The sequence below is a fragment of the Acomys minous genome (assembly GCF_964271855.1).
Source record: "Acomys minous genome assembly, chromosome: 10".
Taxonomy (NCBI): domain Eukaryota; kingdom Metazoa; phylum Chordata; class Mammalia; order Rodentia; family Muridae; genus Acomys; species Acomys minous.
Genome location: NC_140491.1, coordinates 57,870,373 through 57,893,352, shown reverse-complemented (window position 1 = coordinate 57,893,352; position 22,980 = coordinate 57,870,373). Strand labels below are relative to the sequence as shown.

The 22,980-nt window shown below is 40.2% G+C and overlaps 3 protein-coding genes across 11 annotated transcripts in view; 1 reads left to right on the top strand and 2 right to left on the bottom strand.

The window, feature by feature from the left end:
• Positions 1–9,854, bottom strand: part of PPP4R3B (protein phosphatase 4 regulatory subunit 3B) — a 55,904-nt gene extending 46,050 nt beyond the window's left edge. The window contains exons 1-2 of one of the 2 annotated variants that reach the window (XM_084798085.1): positions 9,241–9,854; positions 8,138–8,193 (exon numbers count right to left, since the gene is read on the bottom strand). In XM_084798085.1, coding sequence (XP_084654211.1) covers positions 8,138–8,193; positions 9,241–9,382 — 198 coding nt within the window. In that variant the 5' untranslated portion in view covers positions 9,383–9,854. The remainder of the gene's footprint in view (positions 1–8,137; positions 8,194–9,240) is intronic. The other variant, XM_084798086.1, reaches the window with a different exon arrangement.
• Positions 8,202–22,691, top strand: LOC311606725 (uncharacterized protein). 8 transcript variants are annotated; one of them, XM_084798093.1, is made up of 8 exons: positions 8,202–9,289; positions 9,763–9,976; positions 10,807–10,822; positions 10,861–10,908; positions 11,051–11,105; positions 14,338–14,528; positions 21,941–22,047; positions 22,593–22,691. In XM_084798093.1, exons 1-4 carry the CDS (start codon positions 9,018–9,020, stop codon positions 10,905–10,907), a joined length of 549 nt encoding a protein of 182 aa, XP_084654219.1. In that variant the 5' UTR covers positions 8,202–9,017; the 3' UTR covers position 10,908; positions 11,051–11,105; positions 14,338–14,528; positions 21,941–22,047; positions 22,593–22,691. The 8 variants fall into 8 exon arrangements, with proteins under 8 accessions (XP_084654219.1, XP_084654221.1, XP_084654222.1 ...); XM_084798095.1 differs by having other exon boundaries at positions 9,760–9,886; XM_084798089.1 differs by having other exon boundaries at positions 8,203–9,289; positions 9,760–9,976.
• The window catches only part of PNPT1 (polyribonucleotide nucleotidyltransferase 1), a 30,670-nt gene continuing 23,870 nt past the window's right edge, over positions 16,181–22,980 (bottom strand). Inside the window, exons 22-28 of the mRNA XM_084798087.1 lie at positions 22,566–22,649; positions 21,686–21,769; positions 20,342–20,448; positions 20,202–20,257; positions 18,486–18,564; positions 17,627–17,674; positions 16,181–16,448 (exon numbers count right to left, since the gene is read on the bottom strand). Coding sequence (XP_084654213.1) covers positions 16,290–16,448; positions 17,627–17,674; positions 18,486–18,564; positions 20,202–20,257; positions 20,342–20,448; positions 21,686–21,769; positions 22,566–22,649 — 617 coding nt within the window. The 3' untranslated portion in view covers positions 16,181–16,289. The remainder of the gene's footprint in view (positions 16,449–17,626; positions 17,675–18,485; positions 18,565–20,201; positions 20,258–20,341; positions 20,449–21,685; positions 21,770–22,565; positions 22,650–22,980) is intronic.

Sequence of the window (22,980 nt, the reverse complement as noted above, 5' to 3'; positions counted from 1 at the left end):
ATACACATAAGCTGGGTGTGCCTGCAGTCCTAGCATTTGGGACATGGACGCAGGAGGATCAAGAATTCAAGGTCATAGGCCATGCTTGGCTACACAGCAGTTTGATGGTAGCTAGGTTTACCTAATATCAAAAAACCCAAACAAACAAGTACCCCCCCAACAGCAAACAAACCAAAAATTAAAACACAACCCACAATATGGCATACATATGATTTTTAAAGATGTATTTTTATTATGGGTATTAATAAATGCATGTGTGTGCATCAAAAGTGTCCCTGGTGACCACAGAAGCCAGAAGAAGGCATTAGATTCCCAGGGACTAGACTTAGAAACAGTTGTGAGCTGTCACATGGGTGCTAGGTTCTCAGGAAAGTGCTTTTAACTACTAAACCCCAGCCCCAACAAAGCATATTTACTAACCATTCATTTGAGTAGTCCTTACAATATTGTGACTTGGTATTAAATATAAAACTCCTCTGAGAAGGGTGGCACACACCTTTAATCCCAGCCCTCAGGAGGCAGGTCTCTGGGTTTGAGGCCAGCCTGGCCTACAGAGTGTATTCCAGGACGGCTACAGCTAAACAGAGAAACCCTGTTTTGAAAAACAAAAAACAAACAAAAGAAATATAAAATTCAGTAGTTGAACACTTGTTAGCAAGTGTAAGGCCCTGAGTTCGATTCTCAGCACTCAATTGCTCTCCACCTTGTCCTAGAAGCATGTCGCGTTGCTGTAGATAGAGTGGCCGGCCAGCAAGCCCCAAGGAGCCTTCTTTCTCCGCCTTCCTAGCACCGGGATTACAGGCATGCACCACCAGGTTTCACTTTTTACATGGGCTGTGACGATTAAACTTGGGTCCTCATGCTTGTGCGGCTGTACTTCATCAGTCGACCCATTTCCCCAACCCCTCAATTTAATCTTTCCTCTCTGCTGTATATTCAGCTAAGAACGCCTGGGAATTTTGCTCTACCGTCGTCTAGATTATATACCTTAAAAGGGAAATTTGTTACCAAAATTATTTTTTCAAATTTTATTAGGTATTTCAGTTGCTTACAATATCTACAGATGTGTTTTCAAGCCCCTTTTAAAGACCAGAGTTCGGGTTCCAGCCCCTGTATTTGGGGCGGCTCGTGAGTACCTGTAACTCCAGCTACAAGGATCTGATGTTCTCTTCAATCTTCAGAAATACCTGCACCCATGTGTGTTCTCCCTCCCCCCATCTATCTATCCTGGGGGGACGGACTAGAAAAGTGCCAAAGACCAAAGCAGAGCTGCTGCTGTCTGACCCGTTTTCCATCTTCCTCTCAATCATCTTAACAACTCATTTGAAGATGGCTTCATGAACAGTCGTCTCCATCTTTGACCTCAGCACTGGACAGGCAGAGGCAGGTAGATCTCTGTGACTTTGAGGACAGCCTAGGCTATACAATGAGATCTAGGCCAAGCAGGGTTATACAGTGAGAGACTGTGTCGCCAAAGAACAATGACTTAAAACAAAACACACACACACCACAAATATACAAGAAACAAAAGGATTATATAAAAATGAGATAAGTAAAATATTTAATGTTTAAATAGTTACTCATTTAGTATTAATAATCAGCATTTTTAGAACTACTTAGAGCATAGTAAACCTGAAAATGGTGGCAGAAAATTAAAATATTTTAAATGGCTAAAAATTTTATGGAGTCTTAATGTCTTGTCTACTATAGCCTAACTGTCAGTTTGATCATTATCTTCTTCATTTTTATTTATACTCTTTCAACTGTTTTACTTGATCTACTTTGTTGGGTTAGGCAACAATAACTGATAATGTGAGCAAAACACTTTTCATAGAAATGTTACTGTTCACTTAGAATGTCACATAGATATTAGGACCCCACTACTTGATCTCCTTTAGTCTTTTGAAAAAACCAATATATAGGCGGGTTTCTTCTAAAATTCTCATGTAGGGCAAGCGATGGCTCAGGGATTAAGAGCACAGCCCTGAGCTTGGTGCCCAGCCCTTAAGTTGGGCAGCTCACAAGCACCTGTAACTCCAACTCCAGAGGGATACAATACCGTGACCTCTGATCACCATCACTCATGTGCACATGCCTCTGCCCGCTGCCCCCCACTAAAATAAGCAAATAAATCTTTAAAGTCCTTGTGCTTTATACTACATATTCCATTTTGTATTACCACTGAAACTGCAGAATGAAGTCCAAATTGCTTATGCAGGTATCTAAGGGCCAAATAATTTTGCCTCTGACTTTCTAAAAAAAAAAAATCATGAAGGCAGAGCAACAAAATCTGATTTCAAGTAACTGGGTGCCCTTTCACCCTGCCTCTCCTTTTCCTTTTCTTTGTTTTTGTTTATGCTTTTATTTATTTTGTGTGGCTCTAGATGGCCTGAAACTCAGTATGGAGAGCAGACTGGCCTCAACCTGCCTTTGCCTCTCACAGTTGGGAATAAAGTTGTACTCTATTCCCCAAGTATCTACCTCTGAAGCCTAATACCCAACATTCTAAATTTTATTGAACTACTATATTTCAACTAAGGCAATTACAACTGGGCCTGATGTCACATACCCGTAATCTCAGTTACTGAGAAGTTTGAGACAGGATGACTGCAAACTGAAGGTCGGCTTGGGCTTTGCAAACAAGTTTAAGGTCAGTCTCGACGACTTAGCAAGTCAGTCCCAAAGCTAAAAGTGGGCTTGAGATGTCATTCAATGATAAAGCTTTTTGCCTCACATGTGTGAGGTCCTAGGTCTAATCACCTCAAAGAAATAATGAAACATCCAACACATTCAGGGCTCAGGGAGCAACTCGGCAGCACAGCACTTTCCTAGCCTGCATGAGACCCTGGACTTGATCCCTGAGCACTGAAAAACTTGCTGTAGCCTTTTTTCCCCTAACCCTTCAACAGCACAGTCTGTCACCTCCACCCTCAAAACCCACTCACGAAAACTATCCCTCCAGGCATCATTTCTATAGCTTGTCCTTAGAGCAGCTTCTCTGTGTCGCACATCGACTTCTTTAAATGGATTACTCACGGCCATCTATACAGTGAAGAAGAGATCATGCTAGCCTTTGTACACTAAAATAAAAACCTTTAAGAGTTTAAAAAAAAATCCCTTTAGGGGTTAGAGAGATGTTATATTGGTGCTCTTCCAGAGGACCAGGGTTCAATTTCCAACACCTAGATGGCAGCTTACAACCACCTTTAAATCCAGTCCCAGGAGATCTGCCGTTCTCTTCTGGTCTTCGAGGGTGCTGCACACACATGGTGTCCAGACATGCATGCAGGCAAAACACTCATATACATTAAAAAAAAGTCCACCACTACCGCAGCTGGAGAAATTGCAGGGTCAGCACATCTGGAGTGCAATGGATAAGCCTTATCCTGGGATAACCACATTTGTGACCATGGTGTCCCCCGCCAGGCAATTTAAAAACTCTTCCTGGGATAGAAAGTAGGTCAGGGGCAGAGCTACCTAGCATGTACAAGGTCCTAGGTTTGACCTACCTCCTCCTTGGCCTGTACTACAGAATCCAAAACAAGTCTCTCTCTCTCTCACACACACACAGAGAGAGAATAGGACCAGCCCATAAACAACCAACACCCTACTAAGTAGTGTGTCGACAAATGTGTCTTAAGCTTTGTTCTTATTTTCTGTCTAAGGGGGGTGGTCCTTGCTGGAGCTAAGGGTTCATTTTATGTTTAAGTGAGGATCTGCTCTGCTAAGTCAAACTCTACCACCAGCTCCAGATACTTAACATTAAGACTTCATTTATTTCATTCACCTTCAAGCCTAAGTTTTTTTTAAAAGGCCTAGAACAGCATATAGAACGCTATCCTGTGAGCTCATGAAAGTGAGTACGTCTATACACTTGTTTACGTATGCATTACTGAAAGGATGATCATCTGTAAGGAAATGGGAATGGGATAGGCATGGTGGCTCATACTTTTAATCCCAGCACTTGGGAGGCAGAGGCCGCCCATCTTTGTGAGTGTGAGGCCATTTTGGTACACAGTGAGTTCCAGGAGAGCCAAGGCTACTTAGTGAGGCCCTGTTTAAAAAACTCAACCAACTAACAAATAACAAAAAAAGTAGTAATAAAGGTGACTGCAATATAAACCACATGGACTAGAAGTAGGAGAAACTTCAATGTTTTTTAATTATCCATGCCAACACACTGCACATTAAAAAAAGAAAAAGAAAAGCTTTATTTTGATACCAAGCCTCAAGCCAAAGGAAGAATGTAAGCCTGCTTGCTCAACTCCCTTTTTGGATAGAACTTTCCTGACCCAAAATACTAAACAGCAATCGTAATAATAACACCACTACAACATTATGACTAGGACAGCAGCTTGAGTTCTTCTTTGATGGCTAGTCATTCACAATCTCCTCTAGCAGCTTCCTGAAAACACTGCAGAGTGCTGCCTCAAGTCTACTGACCAGACTTTCACTTCTTGCACCACAACCATTACAAGAGGGGAGGGGTTCCCACCCAAAGCTGCTCTGTCCCACCTTGCTCTTCTCAGGGTACTGTCACAGTGCTTCCCTTAAATATAGCACCACTGCCATCATTTTAGGTCTCCAATAAGAATGTACTGGTATTCCAAACTCCCAAGTGACTTCTGCAAACAGACTTTCTACAATTCAAGCAGGTGTATTACTTATTTCAGCAGTCACCACCACTACCAAGAGTGAAATTCTTACCGATCCTAGCTTCTAATATTTTCTCCTGTATCTAATTTTCTACTGCCCACACCTGTGGAAAGACTTCTCTGTTTATAGTATTTTGTGTAGCAGTATATCTGCATTGCATCCCCACTCATAACCTTTCTGTGCCTCAGCCGACTCCACAGGAAATGCTTTCGTGCATTTTCAGTGAGATCTAGGCAGAAAATTTGTCATTCGCTATCTTATCGTTCTACTACTGTTTCAGAGTAGTGAGAACTTATCTTTCAAACTCATGAACACACAACTATGCTAAACATGCCAAGTTATAGCCTTATAATCCTGACTCCTGATTTAGTCAAGATAGCTTCATGTTACCTTTGGACACTCTGCTTCAGGCTGCACTGCGTATTCATGTTCTCCTTCCACACTTAACTGTACTGAGAAAATACATCTCCTCACCCATCACCCTTTCAGTACCAGACACGATGGGGAAGCACTGTGAGTCACTGACAACATCTGCAATTCAGCTGACATTTAATTGTACTTATTCTAGTCTACTTTAAGCAAGCCTATTAATCTAATAGTTTGCTTTTGGGAAAGAGAAACCCACACATTCTGGGCAAACAATTAATTTAGCAGTTGGGTCATTTTAGGATTTAACTGTGAATATTAGTTATCCCTGAATGTATTAAACATATTTTAATATAGCCAAATACTCTATAAACAAGCCATTCACTCACATTTTTTAATGAAAAATCTATCTAGTAATAATAAATTTCTTTTAATTTTGGAAATAACTTTCTAGAATAATCGATTTAAAATCTCAAATGTTGACAAATGTTGATAATGTGATAATTCTAATAAACATAAAAATAATGATGTATTCAAGAATTCCAGTTTGTGTAACTTGGTAAAAAGTGCAAACTGAGTAAGACTTTGGCTAAAATAGGGAAAAAATTGTATATATTACAAAGAAACCAAATTTAACATAACTATAAAGGGCACTAAAAAGGTCCTCACAATTAAAATTAAAGAAAATAAAACAGGTGACTCCATTCACACAGAGATAGGCAGTCCTGAACTATAACTTTATGTGACTGGTTGCAGAAATCAATTTCAGAAGTCATAAATATTTAAATACATTTTTTCCAATGCTTTGTATACTTACTGTATTTGAAAAAAAAATCGCATTTGTCTGGAACTAGTTTTCTTCCTTTTTTGTTTTTGTGTGCTTTTTTTTTTTTTTTTTTTTTTGAGACAGGATTTCTCTGTGTAGCTTTGGCTATCCTGGAAGGCAGAGATCCACCCTCCTCTGTCTCCTGAGTCCTGGGATAAAGACATGTGCCACTACCACCTGGCTTGGAACTAGTTTTTTGGAGTGTTAACATTATACATAAAAGTATGCTTCAAAATTCTTAAGTATGTAAAGAACCATTGTACATTTTTAAAGGGCTGAAGCACTGTTTTACACATAAACCTCTGCACAGTATGACAGTTTCAATAGGAATAGCATCTAAAAGATCACATACACAAGTTATGAATTATTATAACTAAATGTATAGGGAATTGTTCATTACTTAGGAGTCACAGAAGCAAATGTCTTTACCATCATTTTATATTCATATAGGTAGGAGAAAAAAATGACAAAATATTATTACTTCTCTGCAAATGAACAGAAACCTCCCAAATCTTATAAGATTCAATGCAAACAGAGTCTGCCTATTAAGTTAGAAATCAAATTTAAACATTCTTAAATATATCTAAGATACAGAAACACTCAATTGTTCAAAATAAATGTTTTAATTGAATTCTTCACCAAAAGATAAACACATAGAAAAATTGTCCAAGAGAGAAAAAAAAGCTACCAGTTGAATACTAAAATACTCTGAAAAACTAAGAAAGTACTGCATGAACAAAACAATTTACATTAAAAAATTTACTATTAATAACCTTTACAAAAGATGTAATTTTATTTCTTCTGTGAGGTGCTTATAGCATCCAAATTCTCATAGACCTTGAAGAAAGGTAGACTTGATGCTATAAATACAGACCTAAAATAATTTCTTTTTCTTCCAAAGTCTGTCAGAGTGATTTTATTTACATAACACATTACACCTTACAACACACGCACGCCCGCGCGCACACATGCCCGCATGCACGCGTGCACACACTCGAAATAATCCAAGTGTATATCAAACATTAGGATATAATACAGCATTTAAAAAAAACCCACCTACATTAACATGAATAAATCTTGAAAGTTCAAGTACGAAAATGCAAATTTCAGAATACATGTAAAAGTATAGTATCAATAGTGTAAAAGTTTAAAAATACACAAAAGACTACATAGTATTTATGGATACATACATATACAAGAAAGGTATAAAACGCATATATACAGAATACACAACAATTTCAATATAGGGTTACCACAGGGAGAATAGAATAGAGAAAACGGGATAGATCTATGTTCAACATTACAAAAAGACTGAAAAGCGTATCCTGTTAATACTGTTAAACCTGATGTGTTGTAATATAAAGGAGCCCAATGTACTACTCTCCACATATTCAATTTTGATAAGATTTCACAGTAAGAACGAACATATTCACAGGTAAAGAGAGGGCAACTCAATCTGCCATCTTCATGTTAACTAATTAGAAATACTAAAACAGGCATCCTTTTCCAATTAGAAATACTAAAACAGGCATCCTTTTCCAAAACGACCATAAATATTAACAGACAATGTTGCACAATTACTAGTGTTTTATAAGGTATCCATTGGTTATATTAAAATTATATAAAGAATATGCACATAATTAAAAGCAGAACTTAAATGCTATTTAATAAGCCCTTTTCCTTGGTCAGAGGGTCCAATTTCACACCACAAACAGGCTTTCCTTGCTTTAAAAAGTAACCCTTTGGATTTTTTCTTAGTGGTAGTAAGTGAACAGTCTAAATCTTCTTTTAAGCCTTTTCTTTCAAATGTGACTCAGAACAAAAGGATTAGTGCAGAGCACAGAGCAGAGACATGACTGACTTTAAAGACTAAATACACTGCACTCCAATACAAAGAGTGGCTCGATTAGAAAATAATTATTAAATTGCCAATATAATAACTACTTTTCAGCCAGTTATGGTGGTGCACCCCTTTAATCCCAGCACTCGGGGAGGCAGAGGCTGGTGGATTTCTGTGAGTTGGACACTAGCCTGGTCTACAAAGTGACGAGTCCAGGACAGCCAGGGCTACACAGAGAAACCCGGTCTCAAAAATCAAAAACCAAAAAATCCCAACAAAACAAAACCTACTTTTCAGTTTGAAACTCTCAACCTGAAGGGTAAATATAAAGTCTCTAATTTTAGTTACCAAACTTTTTTTCTTGTCCCGAAATATTTCCATATTTATCAGATTAATACTTCCTGGATCACTGATGAAGTGTTTCAAATTAAAGATAAACAACTACTTGCCTGCTGTTTTTGATATGCAGTGTTTGGATTTATCTTTGATTCCAAGAGTAGAGATCCTGAAAGAGTAAAAAAAAAATGTAAGTCTCAAAAGTCATGTGAAATCAATGTTCAGGCTATGAGACAGCTAAGGAAAACCTTTTGAGGTCTAACTGACCATTTCAAGACTAACTTTAACAAAGCTGTGTCACTGCATTTCCTGTCTAACAAAACAAATTTGCAAGGCCTCGGACTTACCACACACATCACACATAGTCTTTCGACAATCAACAGACATCCAGCATAATGTAAAAATGCATGTCCTTGACTACTAAAAGGACCTCTGCAGTGCACAATATTTGTCAAGAGTAAATCTAAGATTGCTATTTTTCTACCAGTTGCTCCAACTGGGGAGCTCCTGAGTGAGTACACGTTGTAGCTGCTTTTTGAACGGCTGTCAGTTTTTAGTAATATTAAAACGCTTTCTCCGTCTGCTTTAGTTTTCTAACTTGCCGAGGGTGTGGAACCCACTTTTTTATTCTCTACAACGGCAGCCCGGAGGGATCAAAAAGCAAAGATGTGCTTCTGTGTGTATCTTGGCAACAGACTGTACTAACACCAAGAAAAAGTCTGTTTCAGTTTTCCCCCCAGCACCTGTCGATTTTTTTTTTAACAATTTAAACTTTTTTTTCAAAAGACACTCAGAAAAGTTTTCATTAAACCTTTTATATCAGACACATACAACCGACAAAACTGGACTTAAAAAGCGGTTACAGGGTGGGTGTCAGGTCTCATCGGGCAGAGTGCTAATCCGGTGTCCTTACCGACTTCCCACTCTCCGCATCCTTAAAGCTCAGCCACCGGGCAGGGATTGGAGGGGGAAGGAGTCAAATCCTTAATAGGGATGGAGGCGGAGAGCTGCGAGCCCACGTCTAACGGAGAGCAAACCCAGGCCCCGTGGTTTGTTGTTTTTTCCTCGTGGAGAAGGGCAGGGCTCACAGACCAGCGCGCTGTCCCCAGCGGGGCGGCTGGTGAGCCAGCGAGCGTCCCGAGGCCCGAGCTTAAACCCCGGGCTGCGCAGCCACCGGGAGGCACCGTCCCCCGTTCCACCGTCCCGGGAACCTTACCGTCGGACTCCGCCCGAACCAGCAGCGACATCCCTTTGAGCTCCTCCACGTAAGTGGAGGAGACGTGCCCGGTGCCTCGATCGTCCCACTGCCGCTCTTCGTTCAGGGTATAGACCTTCACTCGCCGCCGTGTATCCGACATGGTGGCTCCCGTCCCCACCGCCCCAGCCGCCGCCTCCTCGCTCACCCCGCCGGTACTCCTCCTCCTCCTCACTCTTGAGAGCCGGTAGTGGCGGCGGCGGCGGTGGCGGTGGCGGCGACGGCGGCGGCTCCGGAGAGGCCCGAGTTTACCATGGCTCCAGAGGGTTTAGCAGCGAGACGGGGTGACACGAGCCTCCGAGAGCCCTCCGCTCGTGGTCTCCGCTTCCCCCCTCCCTTCGCTCCTGCGCACAACCACCCTCCCTTCCCTTTGCTCCCCAGAGTTCGCTCGCTCTCCCGCTGCCGCCGTCCGCCGCGGTTGCTACTACAGGTCCGCCATCTTGTAACCCGACTCTTTCTGCCTTTCTCTTCCTCTTCCAGCAGGTTCGCACGGGCTGCCCTAGCAGGGGCTACGGCGGCCGGCGCGGCCAACGCACGGCACCTCTACCTCCGAGCACGCTTCCGGAGAGCCAAGCCTCGGTGTTCTCGCGAGGAGTACGCTACCGAGGCGAGCAGGCCTAGGCGGGACTTCCGCCTCCTTCGCCCCACCCCTCCCCCCGCCTCCTGGCTCGGGACCCCCGGTTGGGCGGGAGTTCTCGTGAGTTTTCCTCCCTGCGCCAATGGAAGCGTAGGTTAGAAGGTTGCTGACTCTTTGGGATCCGAGGGTCGGATGTCAGCTCCACTTGCTCTAGGGGACAGAACAAAGCCAGGCTGGGAAGCCCGAATGCTTGCAGGAGCGAGGCGAAGCCTGGTGTCAGGGGACGACTCAGCTGAAGAGGACGGGGCGGGGGGCGGTGATGCTCGAGCCTCTCGAGAAGACGCTGGACGCTCGAGTCGAGCCCCTTGACCCACTAAAACCCGTTATAGAATCAGCCCGGGAAGTGTTCTATGGCCGCCGTGAGCAGTAGGCGGCTTGAGTGTTCCACGAAAGCGTTGACAGCGTCCTATTCCCCGCCAAAGCGTTCTTCCGTTGAGCCTGGTAGCACCGACCATTGGAAGGCTCAGTGCGCGCTGCTCCGAGAGAAGCCGGCGGCCGAGGCGAGGCGAGCGCAGGCGAGCAGCCGTCCACCCCTCGGGGAGCTCTCGGTCTCGTGTGCCGAAAGAATGGTTTCCGAAGTTCACTTAGCGTTGGTCACTGCGTGTGACGCTCTCGCCAGGCGGCCGCCTCTGTTTTTTCTCACACGCTTCCTCGGCTTGGTCAGCTCTTGTCGGCTGTAGCCTGAAAGGTGAACTTGGGACAGGTGCACATGTTGATCCCGCGGTGTATTTCGGGAGTTGTAGTCCTCACTTTGCTTGTCGAAGTGTGCTTATGTTTTGATGAGATTAGTTAAGTGTGAACACTCTTAAAGGTGGGTCTTATGTATAGTAGCCGCTTGATTAAAAATAATTTGAAATTTTGATTTACAGTTGTTTTCTTTATATTATAAGGGGCCAAGAAAATTAGTCTGGCGTACTGCCACGTGCCTATTTTGACTGCACTAGGAAAGGCTGAGACACTGAGGATCTCTGAGAGGTCCGGGACAGCCTAAGGTATGTAACAGGATTTTGCCTATGATAAGGGGACTTGATTCGTTATACATAAGTGCCTGATATTGCCATGATTGATATGGACAAGATGTATTTTGATCTGGGAATAATATAATTTGTTTTGCCATTCCCTGTGAACCTATAGGGGCCATTTTTATTCAAACCACATCTGAAAAATATGGAGGAAATGGAGATTACAGGTGAGCTATTTAGGGTATTTCAGAGACTAAATCTAGGTCCCTAGGGGACGTCTTGAGCTCAATTTGTTTCTTGTAGTTTAAGGGTAGATAAGGGATGTCTGAATGCTAAGCCTAGTCTCTGGTTGGGAAAACCTGAAACCTTAAAGTGTGGATGAGCACCCCTTAGGGATTTTGGTAGTGTAGATACTGCTCAGCCCTCAGATCTTAGCAGCTCATAAGTCCTTGTAAAAAGCAAGCACTTCCCTCCCCACTGAAAGTCCTTTGCTATTTACTCTAATTTTCTCTTCGGGTTATGAAGCCATGGCCAGGCTTAAATCTCAGCACAATCTGTGGGGACTGCTGGGAAGATTATACACTGAACGAACTAAAATCAGCCAGAATGTGGTATTGGGAAGCCAGAGTACACTTGGTATTAGATTTTCCAAAGTATTCACAGACTTGCACTCTTTGGGAGCCGGTATTAACCTGAGCATGGGCTACAGGAATGTGACAAACTCACTGCAGGCTTAGCTCTTCAACGTCTGGGAAGGTGATGGCTTTTGCTGAAAAAAGTAGAAAGGAGCTCTTGACATAGCAGCTTTTGACCCCTGGAGAGGACAGCTATGTCCTCGGTGTGGTCATTTGTAAATCCTACTTGTTTTGTAGTAAGTGGTTTAGGTAATCACCTGAAAGTTTGTGTTTTTCTCTGAAACCCCTTTTAATCTCGTAACATTGATAAGACCACCAGAAGTGAAGAACAGTGGTGCTTGTTTTGTTCTTTGATGGCTATGCCTTCAGTGTTAGGTTTCTAATACTTTAAAAATTTATTTATGTGTATACCATGTACATTTAGGATCTTGCTGAGGGCAGAAGAGGGTAGGGTGTTGGGTCCCCTCGAACTGTAGTTTATAGGTGGTTAAAAGCCACCATGTGGGTACTGGGACCCCAACTCGGGTCCTCTGCAAGAGTTACAAATGCTCCTAATTGCTGAGCCATCTCTCCATCCTGTTTTTAATTTTTGATTGATATATGCCAAATTAAGGATATTATATACACTGAATTCTTTAAGTCACTTCTTCGGCAACTGTAGCTTTACCCCTCAACATTTTATCATAATTTTTATATTTTATGGTAATTATCTACACATTTTACCATTTTTACTTTTTAGTATCGTCTCCTAGTTTATGAGTTCTTGGGAATTTTGCTAATTTTATTGCCACAATTTAAAAATATTAATAAGCAACTGATTAATGTAGTTTTCATGTCAAGTCTTAATTCTAAACTGCTTTACTATGGACTCTCTTTATCTGCTTGTGAAACTCCTTCAACTCAACAGTCTGCCTCTTCCCTTTGTGATCATCCATTAAAGCCGGGCTCATATATTGACCTCTCTATATTAAGAAGCAATTAAAATTCTATTTAGAAAGCTTCACTTTTTTTCCCAGTTAACATCCTGTTTTCTCAACCCAATTTTTAGTTTGTTTGTTTCAGAAAAATTAGAATTTAATGTTGCCCAGACTGAGGTCTAATATTTGGGTTCAAGAGATTCTCCTGCTTTAGCGTCCTGAGGAACTCGAGCATTACAGCTGTCTGCCACTAAAACCAACTCTCATCACTGTATAAAATGACTTGTGTTTGTCAGGGACTGAATTCAGGGCTTGTTAACATTTTCCAGTTGAGGAGAGAGTAACAGGATTGACCTCTGGGGTGGGAACTTCTTTTGGGTTAGCGTCACATATTTTGCCTGTTGCTCCCATACACAGCTCCAAGATTCACTTGTTGATGACCTTGACTTGGACAGAATACGTTCTTTGGTTTGGAGATACCCTCTTTCTCAGGGGTGGACAGATCCCCAGAACTCATACAGTGGCCTCCAACTGCTTCTGTGACTGCCATCTGTGTTGGTTGATGGCTTCACTCATTTTTAGCAAGTTTCTCACTGATACCAGATCCTATTATATCCTCAGTCCTGAGGTTAAAGTCAGCAGTGCATGTGTGTCTTCCTCTTTCAACTCTACGTTCTACCCACCCATGAGATACCATAACCAAGTAGAACTGTCTTAGTTTTGTTGACTACCAAGTCTTGCTGTCAGTTAAGGACAGGTGTGGGCCTTGGCTATAATACATTTTAATTTTAACTTACATTGCTTTTTATCTCTGACAATTGAGTATTTATATTTTCTTTCCAATTTCTACTGCCTGCCATCCCATTGCCAATTTTCATGAGAAAGCATTTGTCAAAGCCTATTAAACTCTTCATGATTCTGTTAACTTGGAAATAACTAAGCATATGCGTGATTAAATGGTTTGAAAGTATCACTTGCTATTTCCACTTGTGTGTGTGTGTTTATATATATATATATATATATATTTTTTTTTTTTAAGATTTTATTATTTATACAGTGTTCTGCCCCCATGTGTGCCTGCACGCCAGATGAGGGCACAGATCTCACCATGTGGTTGCTGGGAATTGAACTCAAGACCTTTGGAAGAACAGACAATGATCTCAACTGCTCTCCAGCCCGTCTACATTTTTAAAAAAAATATATTTTATTAATTTATTCATATTATATCTCAATTGTTATCCCATCCCTTATATCCTCCCTCCCTCCCATTTTCCCCTTACTCCCCTCCCCTGACTGTGACTGAAGTGGTTCTAGGTCATTTCATTTCAAGCAATAACCCATATCACGTGTCCTGTTCTGTTTTGTTTTTGTTTTTTGTATTTTTGGGTCAACTTTTTGCAAGCCAGGGTCATCATCCTCAAGTGAGAAAATGCTTCCATCTTATTGGCCTGTAGGCAAGTCTCGGGGGCATTGTACTGACTAATGCTTGCTGTGCAAGGGCCCAGTTCACTGGGGTAGTACCACCCCTGGGCGAGTGGTCCTGGATGGGATAGGAAAGCAGGCTGAGCAGGCCACGGGGGACAAGCCAGTAAGCAAACCTTTTTCTAATACTGATTCTGTTCATGGTCTATATTGAAGCAATAGAGGCATAACTAGGACATATCACTCCAACCCCATGTCCAAATGCCTTTCTAATTTAAAGCACCTGCCACTATGTCACATGGCACATACGTGTTTACTGTCAGTCTTCTTTGAGTAGAATGTGAGCATGTTGGAATTTCAGCTCTGCTTGCTGACATCACTGTACATGTCATAGTGCTTAGTCTACAGTAAACGCTGAGTGAATGAATTCAGTGTTTGGCTGAGCTGAACAGAGTCAGCTGCTGATGTCCATGCTTCTGTCTTAGATCCTGAAATGTAAGATGTTTTGGAAGAGAAGGAGAATAATCACATACAGCATCATAATAAGATGGCTCAGCAAGTAAAGGCGCTTACTGTCAAGACTGATGACCTGAGTTTGTTTCCTGGAACCCACATAGTAGAAGGAAAGAACCAACTCCCGAAAGTTGTTCTGGTTCCCACCCCTGCACAGTGGCTTGTAAGTGCACAAAATAAATGTTAAAAAAAAATTCTAACACTAATTAATGGTCAAACAAAGGTCATAACAAAGGTCATATAGGACGACTTGCAGTACTATTCAGGTATTATAAATTAGCTTTTGTCAAAGACAGCTCCAGATTAAACCCTCAGAAATTATGAAAAATACCATGATTTGTATAAAGATGAACAGAAGCTCTGACACAAACGGTAGGCTCCTGGTGTGTGGAAGTGAGGGGGCTTTTGCTGTTGGTGTTAGTGAGCTGCCCGTTTAATTCTGTGGCATTCCTCTGGAGTTCCAAGAATTGGCTTTGCCTTTCTGAATTAATAGAGTTTAGAGTTCCTTTGAAAAATAAGCAAATTTAAGGAAACCAAATTATAAAGTCCTATCACTAAAGGTTATTGTCCCTTAAACTAAGGATTATAGTGGTCACTATTACAAAATAACTATACTAAATATAGATATCAAATTCAATTTTTCACTTTCAGTTACTTTCCACTATTTCAGAAAGTTTGTCAATACTGTCTAACATGCTATTTTACACAGAATAATGTTTGTTGACTTAAGTATAAATGTATCTTTAAAATCTTTGACTTGGACAAATATATATTTAATATCTTACAGCTCTGAGTCAAGAGTTCACATATATAAGATTTACAAGAGGAGTATAGTCTAAATTATGTAATATTACTTTTTGTGGACTAATATGTTTTAAACTATAGAAATGAGCTGGGTATGGTGGCACACTCCTCTGATTGTAGCGCTTTGGTGTCAGAGGACCTCAGTTCCTGACCAGCCTGGTCTAGGACCCTGTCTCTGTCTGTCTGTCTGTCTGCCCCTCTCTCACACACAAAAGAACAAGCCTCCTCAAACAATGAACAGTTTATTTCTAGAAATTATATTAATAATCTTTATACAGAATTGACTCCTCCAGCTTTTTTGTTTGTTTTTTCAAGACAGGGTTTCTCTGTGTAGCTCTGGCTGTCTTAGACTCACTCTGTAGACCAGGATGGCCTCGGGCTCACAGAGATCAGCCTGCGTCCGCCTTTGCAAGTGCTAGGATTACAGGTGTGTGCAACCATGCGCAGCTGATTTCTCCAGCTCTTACACCAAGAATATCCACACACCACCAACTACATACATACAAAAAGTGACCTAGTTCTATTTGATGAGTGGATAATGTTTATAACAGGTAGTTCAAGAGTTACTTCACTCTAGCAAGAACCCGTTTATAGGACATCCACTATGTTTATGGTTTTGTGACCAGTTTAAAAGATAAATCATTAAAAACTGAGGCAGATTAGCTCCCTCAATGACAATTAAATGTGTACTTGCTCTGAAGAAATAGGTTCTGGCTTTCAAGGTGGCAAGTGGTAGGCAGGCAGTTCCTGGGCAGCGGTCAGCCACAAGATGGACTAGGGAAGAATGGCCATTACTACATGTGAAGGGAAGAACGGTGTAGGAAAGGCCCTTAGGAAAGCAGAACTGACTATTTTTCAGTAGTTCACAATTACAGGAACAAAAAGGCAATCTTTCCTAAGATATAAAATACCTTACTTTTAATAATATTGATTGATTTATAAAAAATCTAAACAAGAATAAGCAAATATAGGTGTTACTGCTGAAATTAAAAAAGTCACATGAAACGAGCATTTTAATACAAATAATTATATTTAAATTATATATAAATCTACATAGTAAACAGGAGTATTAAAAGTTTGCTCTGCAGACTATCACCATTGAGTACCATCTCAAAAGGAGTCAAGGGGAAGAGTTAGAGGATGACTGGGGAATAGGCTCTCCCATTACAATGCTGCTTCTGTCATTTAGTGTTTTCACAACAGTTGTAGCTGGAGACTGAAGTACTTTACGAGAAAGCCTCATTCTTCCGTCAGCTGGATCACGGCCAAAGTATTTGACCTATGTTAAAGAGACAGACTCACTTTAAAGTTGACATGTAATTTCATAGACATTTAAATTTATGTTGTCCAAACAAGGGAGTAATTAATATTTGTATGTGTCTTATGAAGGCACAGCTCAGTAATATGTAGAGATACACTCAATAAATATAATCTGGTTAATTAGCAGTTATAAATAACAAAAAGAATCCAGGCATATTGTCCTATTCTTGGAATTCCAGCACGTGGTAGCAGGTGGCTTGCTTGAGTTTGAGGATAGCCTGAGCTACAGAATAGCCTGAGCTAAAGAATGCTGAGTTCCAGGCTAGCTGGGCTATAGTAAGATCTTGTCTAAAGAAAACCTAAAGCCAAGCAACTATCCAACCAGCAAAAAGTAAAAGTCTTCAGATAAACTAATTGTGTCTTTTAATGGTCTTTAGGTCCTTATACTGTAAGACCAAAGTCACAGTTATGGTTCAGATATGGGCTTTCTAAACCCAGTTCTACAAATTCTATATGGTGCTTAGATCTCTTAGATTTCTCTATGACTCAGGGACCATTTTCCACTAGAGTATATTTCTCCATGGAAAATGCAAACAAAGGGGAAATGCAACAGGTTTAAAGTCCCCTTTCATGTAAAAAAAAATTATATGGAATGATGCTGTCTCGGGTCTCATTTTTCCTCAGAGCCACTTAAGCAACAGGAGCACAGAGTGGGAATAAACTCATGGCCTTAGTTTCTCAGGTAAAACGGGAACAGGATGTGGTGCAACCAACACACCCAGATTAGCAACAACTTCCATTCCCTGATAGAGGACTGTAAGACAGGGTCAGTTTTATTATCAGAATTCTAAGCCCCAGCAACATTACCCTTAGTAAGGTCAAAAATACTTAATGTCAAGTAAAAAGTCTCAACTGTTCAAAGATGACAAGGTTCTCAAAGGTCTACAAATGATAGTCTGCACAACTCTACAGGTGGGTTTTTATTATATATTTTTAAAGCCAAAGTGTGATCTCCTAGAAGGAAAGGGTCTTATTTTAAATCCTTACTTAGCAAGTCTGGTTAAGCTATCCTCACTTATAAAAGAAGCAGTGTGCAGAAATACAAGTTAAAGGTGTTTATTCTATTCTTTCAAAAATACTAATTGGAACTTGAAGCATCATTTACACCTTTGAAGATAATACATTGAACATAGATACCTGAATTTCTTGGCCAACTTCTAATCCTAGGGCAGTGGGATGTTTAATCTGAAAAAAATTTAATCTATTAGTTATATGTAATTATCTAATAACCATAGAAGTAAACATGTTTCTCTAAGTGAACAGCTGTATTTGTTTTTCTGATATCTTTTATTATCAAAATAGAAAACAATAAAAAAAAGAATGAAAACCACACAAAACTTTCTATAGATAATTATTACCACTGCTTCAATGTCTCTTTAGTGTGCCTTGATACACTGGACTAGGGAAGCAGCTCGCTCACTACATTAAGAATGTCTTCTCATAAGGATATCTAAAGCAGTGCAAGTGAATATTCAAACTACAGTCCTGTGAAGAGGGCTGTTCATTTTACATTTCATCATGGCAAACATTAGTGGCTGGTGAATCGAAGTGAAAGCATATGTATACTTTTTGTACTTAAACTACTAATGGCCAAAATACACAATTCTCAACAATTCAGGTAATTTCAATATTATCTTTAACAATTACAAAAAGTCATATCTGTGCTGGGAAGAAAGCTCAGAAGATAAGAACACGTGTTGCACAAAAACAAGGACTTGAGTTCAAATCCCCAGCATCTGTAATAAAAAGCCAGGAATAGCTGTGCATGTGCCTGTGAGCCCAGTGCTGTGGGGAATGGAGAGGAAGGACTTTTGGTGCCTGCTGCGAGGCAGCCTAGATGAGAAATGGCAAACTGCAGGTTATGAGAGACAGGACTCAAGGGAATAAGGTTGGGAGTCCCAGAGGAGGACACCCAATGCCTTCCTCCATCCTTCATGCATCTCCATAGGTGATTACTGTGCACATTCACCACACACAAATCTGTCTTTCCTTTTACCTTTCGTTGGTCAAGTTGTGAATTATGAAGTAGCACAGCAGTCATGTTTGGATATAGTTTTACCATTACTCCAGTGTCTCTGTGAAAACACAGCTTGGTTAAAATGGTAAGTGTGCGTACTGACAAATAGAACCTATGCTTTTACAGGAGTGCCAAATAATCCCAGACCTCATTCTAAGATATATTTTTTCTTCTTTTTTTTAGAGACAAGGTAACATGGTCCTAGAACTCACTAAGTTGACCACCAGGCTGGTCTCAAATCACAGAGATCCACCTACCTCTGCCCCCAGGGTGCTGGGACTAAAGTTGTGTGCCACTATGCCTGGCTTTTAGATTATATTTTCATGATTATAAAAATTATGACTATGTATAATAAGAGCTCCAATAATAGCCCATATATCCTATGCCCAAATACTTTTTTCTTTGAGTGGAAATTTTTTTTCAATAGAAAATATTTAAGTATTTGTAAACCAAATGAGCAAGAAAGATAAAGTTTTTAGGATACATATTCACCTAAGTTTCTCTTTAGAATTTATTAAATTTTATTATTTTAGATTTAGTTTTTTTTTATACGTGTGACTCTTTTGCCATACCTATGTCTGCATACCACATGGATGCCTAGTGCCTGTGGGGTTAGAAGAGGGCATCAGGCCTCCTGGAACTGGAGGTCTATATAGATGGCTGTGAAAAGTTCTCTTCATTTTTTCTCTGGCCTGAAAGCAATCACCTTTATTGCTTCTTTGTCACCTGCAATGTTAAGCAGATTATCCCATTCTCCCTGCCGCCCCCGATATGGCATTTTGAGATAATTTCAGCTGGTAAAAATACTTTGAGGTTGAAACTGACTTGAAAATATGCGTTAATTAAATATCAAACAGTATCTGCAGAAACAGTAACAATGAAAAGGAAATAGTAAGCTGTAGGCTTTAGGCTTACTGTTTTGGGGGAAAATTAAATTGGTAGAAAATGTGGCTTGAAAATAAAATATGGTAGAAAATTTTGTTTAAGAAAAATTGTGGCAGAAGAATCTATTATAATGACAGAACCATTCCTACACAGTGGCACAGAAAATAAAATTAGCTTAGTAAAAGGGACTGCACGGAGCTGATGATAAAGCTCAACTGGTACAGCTCCCATCCCAAGACCGGGGGTGGGAGCCCAGCACTACAAACCGAGTCATTCCCCTGTAACTCTAGTTCAAGGCAATCTGAGCCCCTCTTGGTACCTGACATGTACATGGTGCAAGACACACGTGCAAACAGAACACCCATACATGTAAAACAAGTAATAAACACAGCAAAACACTAAAATGGGGGGGGGGGGCTAGCGGCATAGTTCTTAAGAGCATAGTGGCTTAAGTGCAGTTCCTGGTCTTTTAGAGAACTCAGGTTCAATTCCTAGCACTTCCCTGGTGGCTCAATCATCTGACTCCAAACCCAGAGGATTCAATGTCCTCCTCTTGCCTCTTCAGGCACTGCATGGTAGGTACACAACATACAGGCAAAACATCCATACACATAAGAATAAAGAAAAAACAGTTCAGAGTCATTCCCAGCTACATACTGACTTTTGGTCCAGTCTGGGCTAGAGATTATATACATTTTCTAGCCCTTCGCCCACATACACACAGTTATTGGCATATATCTAAATGTGAAGAGAATCTGGGCTTGCAGTAAAAATCTTTTAAAAGCAAACCCATTTTTTACTTGTAATTACCTGATTTCAGTTATTGTAGCGGTATAAACTGCTCCAAATTCTAATTGTTGCTCTTGCTGTAAAGTGCAAAATAAACCATTAGGTTAATAAAGATAACAAGAAAAAAAATAGGGAAAACCTATCATAAGATGTATACTTACATCATCTCTGCAAATTTCAGTAATGAAGTCTCTTGCCTCATGCATTGCACTAGGTGTTGGTGCAAATATGGAGAAGGTTTCTTCATCCACCTGACTAATTGTCACACCTTTAGAACAAACCCAGCATCATGGGGAGGGAGGGACAAAAAAACAAGAGGTAATTTAACACATTAAAATTAACAAGTATAAAGTATAGCTCGGCAGTGGTGGCGCACACCTGTAATCCCAGCACTTGGAAGGCAGAGGCAGGTGAATCTCTGTGAGTTCGAGGCCAGCCTGGTCTACAAAGTGAGTTCTAGAATAGCCAAGGCTACACAGAAACCCTGTTTTGAGAAAAACAACAACAACAACAACAACAAAATAAAAATAAATAAAAATTAACAAGTTCATTACCAGCGGTGACTAAAATTAAGAGCAAATATGAGAAAGGAAGGGACCTCAAAGCATCTGGATTGGGTTCCTTGTGTGCCTAGTTTGTTCCTTAGCGAAGGAAGTCATTCACCATGAAGCACTGCTCTCTTGCAAGGTACCTGGCTTCTGACTAGGCCCTGTGGATAACAGGGAACCATGTCCTAGCACAGCAGGGCTGATTTTTAGGGCTTTTGTTTTGCTCTTTAATTATGACTAGAAATTATACCAGAACACTTTCATCTTGTTTTATTATTTTCACCCCTTAGAATGAATAGATGAATCATGTCAGTTTCTCTTCATACAGGTTAAAGCAACTCTGCTTTTTGTTGTCCTTTAACAAGTCTAGAAGAAACAAATTCAAACCTAACTATTTCTGCATATATTCTTTTTTTTCCCTTTTTCTTTGGAGACAAAATCTCAAATGTAGCCTTGTCTATCATGGAACTTAGACACCTTGAACTCAGAGATTCACCTTCCTCTATCCCTGATGCTAGCTAGAATTAAAGGTGTGTACCACCACACCTGGCCTTTCTTTGCACATAGGCCTCTTTTAACAAAAGAGCTTAAATGAAACTAAATCAAAGCAGTAGAAGTAAGAATATCTAATAACCCTTTAAAATGAAAAACTAAAAATTATTTGGGAACATTCAACTTTAAATGTGAAAAGAGTATGGCGAATTTCCGTCATCCTTTCACTGTCTCTGAGACAGAGTCTTGCTGTTTTGTCTTCCGGGCTGCTATCAATAGTCAGCATCACTGGCATCACATGCTGCTTCATCCTTCTGGAATATAGCTGAGGAGTAAGACTTCATACTCCATGCCTTCTACTCTTAACATCTCAAATACTATTTTTGGAGTAACACAGAGATGAAATAGCAAACTTATATGGTATGGTATATTTAATAATACCCTCAAACTAGATATAACCCTTACCTGTTTCAGCCTGAAGTTTTTTTAAGTGATATCCACCAGGCCCAACAAATTTTGCTCGTTTTGACAATGGAACTTTAACTGTTTCTGAAATGCAATGCAGACAAGTATGTAAAGAAGCCAAAGATATGTGAACCTAAACATATGTACAAATCTGTCATTATGAAATATTAGAAATTTGTTGTGACTAAAATTACCGAAAAATGTACAATAATATAAAGCTTGGTTTTCTTTCAATATAAACAAATTTACATTTAGGATGACATACAAGAACCCAAAGCCAGGCGCGGTGGCACATGCCTGTAATCCCAGCACTTGGAAGGAAGAGGCTGGCAGATCGCCTGAGTTCGAGGCCAGTCTACAAAGTGAGTCTACACAGAGAAACCCCATCTCGAAAAACCAACCAACCAACCAACCAAAAAAACCCTCAAAACCCAGAGACTTTATGTATTTATTGTGATTTCTGATACATTATGCATAGTGTAATGTTTAAATCTGAGTAAATGTATCTGTTCTCACTTTTCCATTTCTTTATGGAAAGAACACTTACTATCTTTTTTTAGGGCTGGTAAGGTGGCTGGGTCAGTAAAGGCATGTGCTGCAAAGCTTAATAACCTGAGTTTAATCCCGAGGACTCATGGTGGAAGAAAAGAATCAATTCCCACATGTAGGCCAAGCCTCTAACTGCCAGACAGTATGGCACATTCATGTCCCTCCCACATATGCATACAAATAAACGAGTAATTGTAAAAGGAATTTTTCTTTGATGGTATTTATCAATAAAAGTACTGTAATCTTGTTAAGAGAAACCGGTTTTAAAGTAGTGATAAATGTTGAAGTATTGTTGTCTATCAAGCTATCAGTAGTAATTTTAATGTCTTACCTATGACCGGTCCATTTTCTTTTCTAGATGCTCGAGTTTTTGAAATTGTTTTGTTCATTATCTGTAGTATCTCCTTTTTTGCCACTAGAAGAAATAGCAACAGAATGAAAATTGTAACTCCATCAAGTAAGTATAATCTGAAATAGTTTCACTCTTAGTTCTCTGGTGTACAATCCAAACTCTATCTCACTAATGAAAGCTCTTCACATTCTAATCATCTTTAAAAATCACTCCTATCTATTCCTCACCCACTTCTCCAAACTCCTAACTCACAAAGTGGCTTACTTTGTAAAAACTAAAGTTTCACTCTTTCATTAGGTCGTCAGTCAGTGTTTTCAGTAATTAATACCTGATCATGTTAACTTTTTGCCTCAACTCTTGCAGTTGTAGTGGTGCTGGGGACCTTATTTCTTAT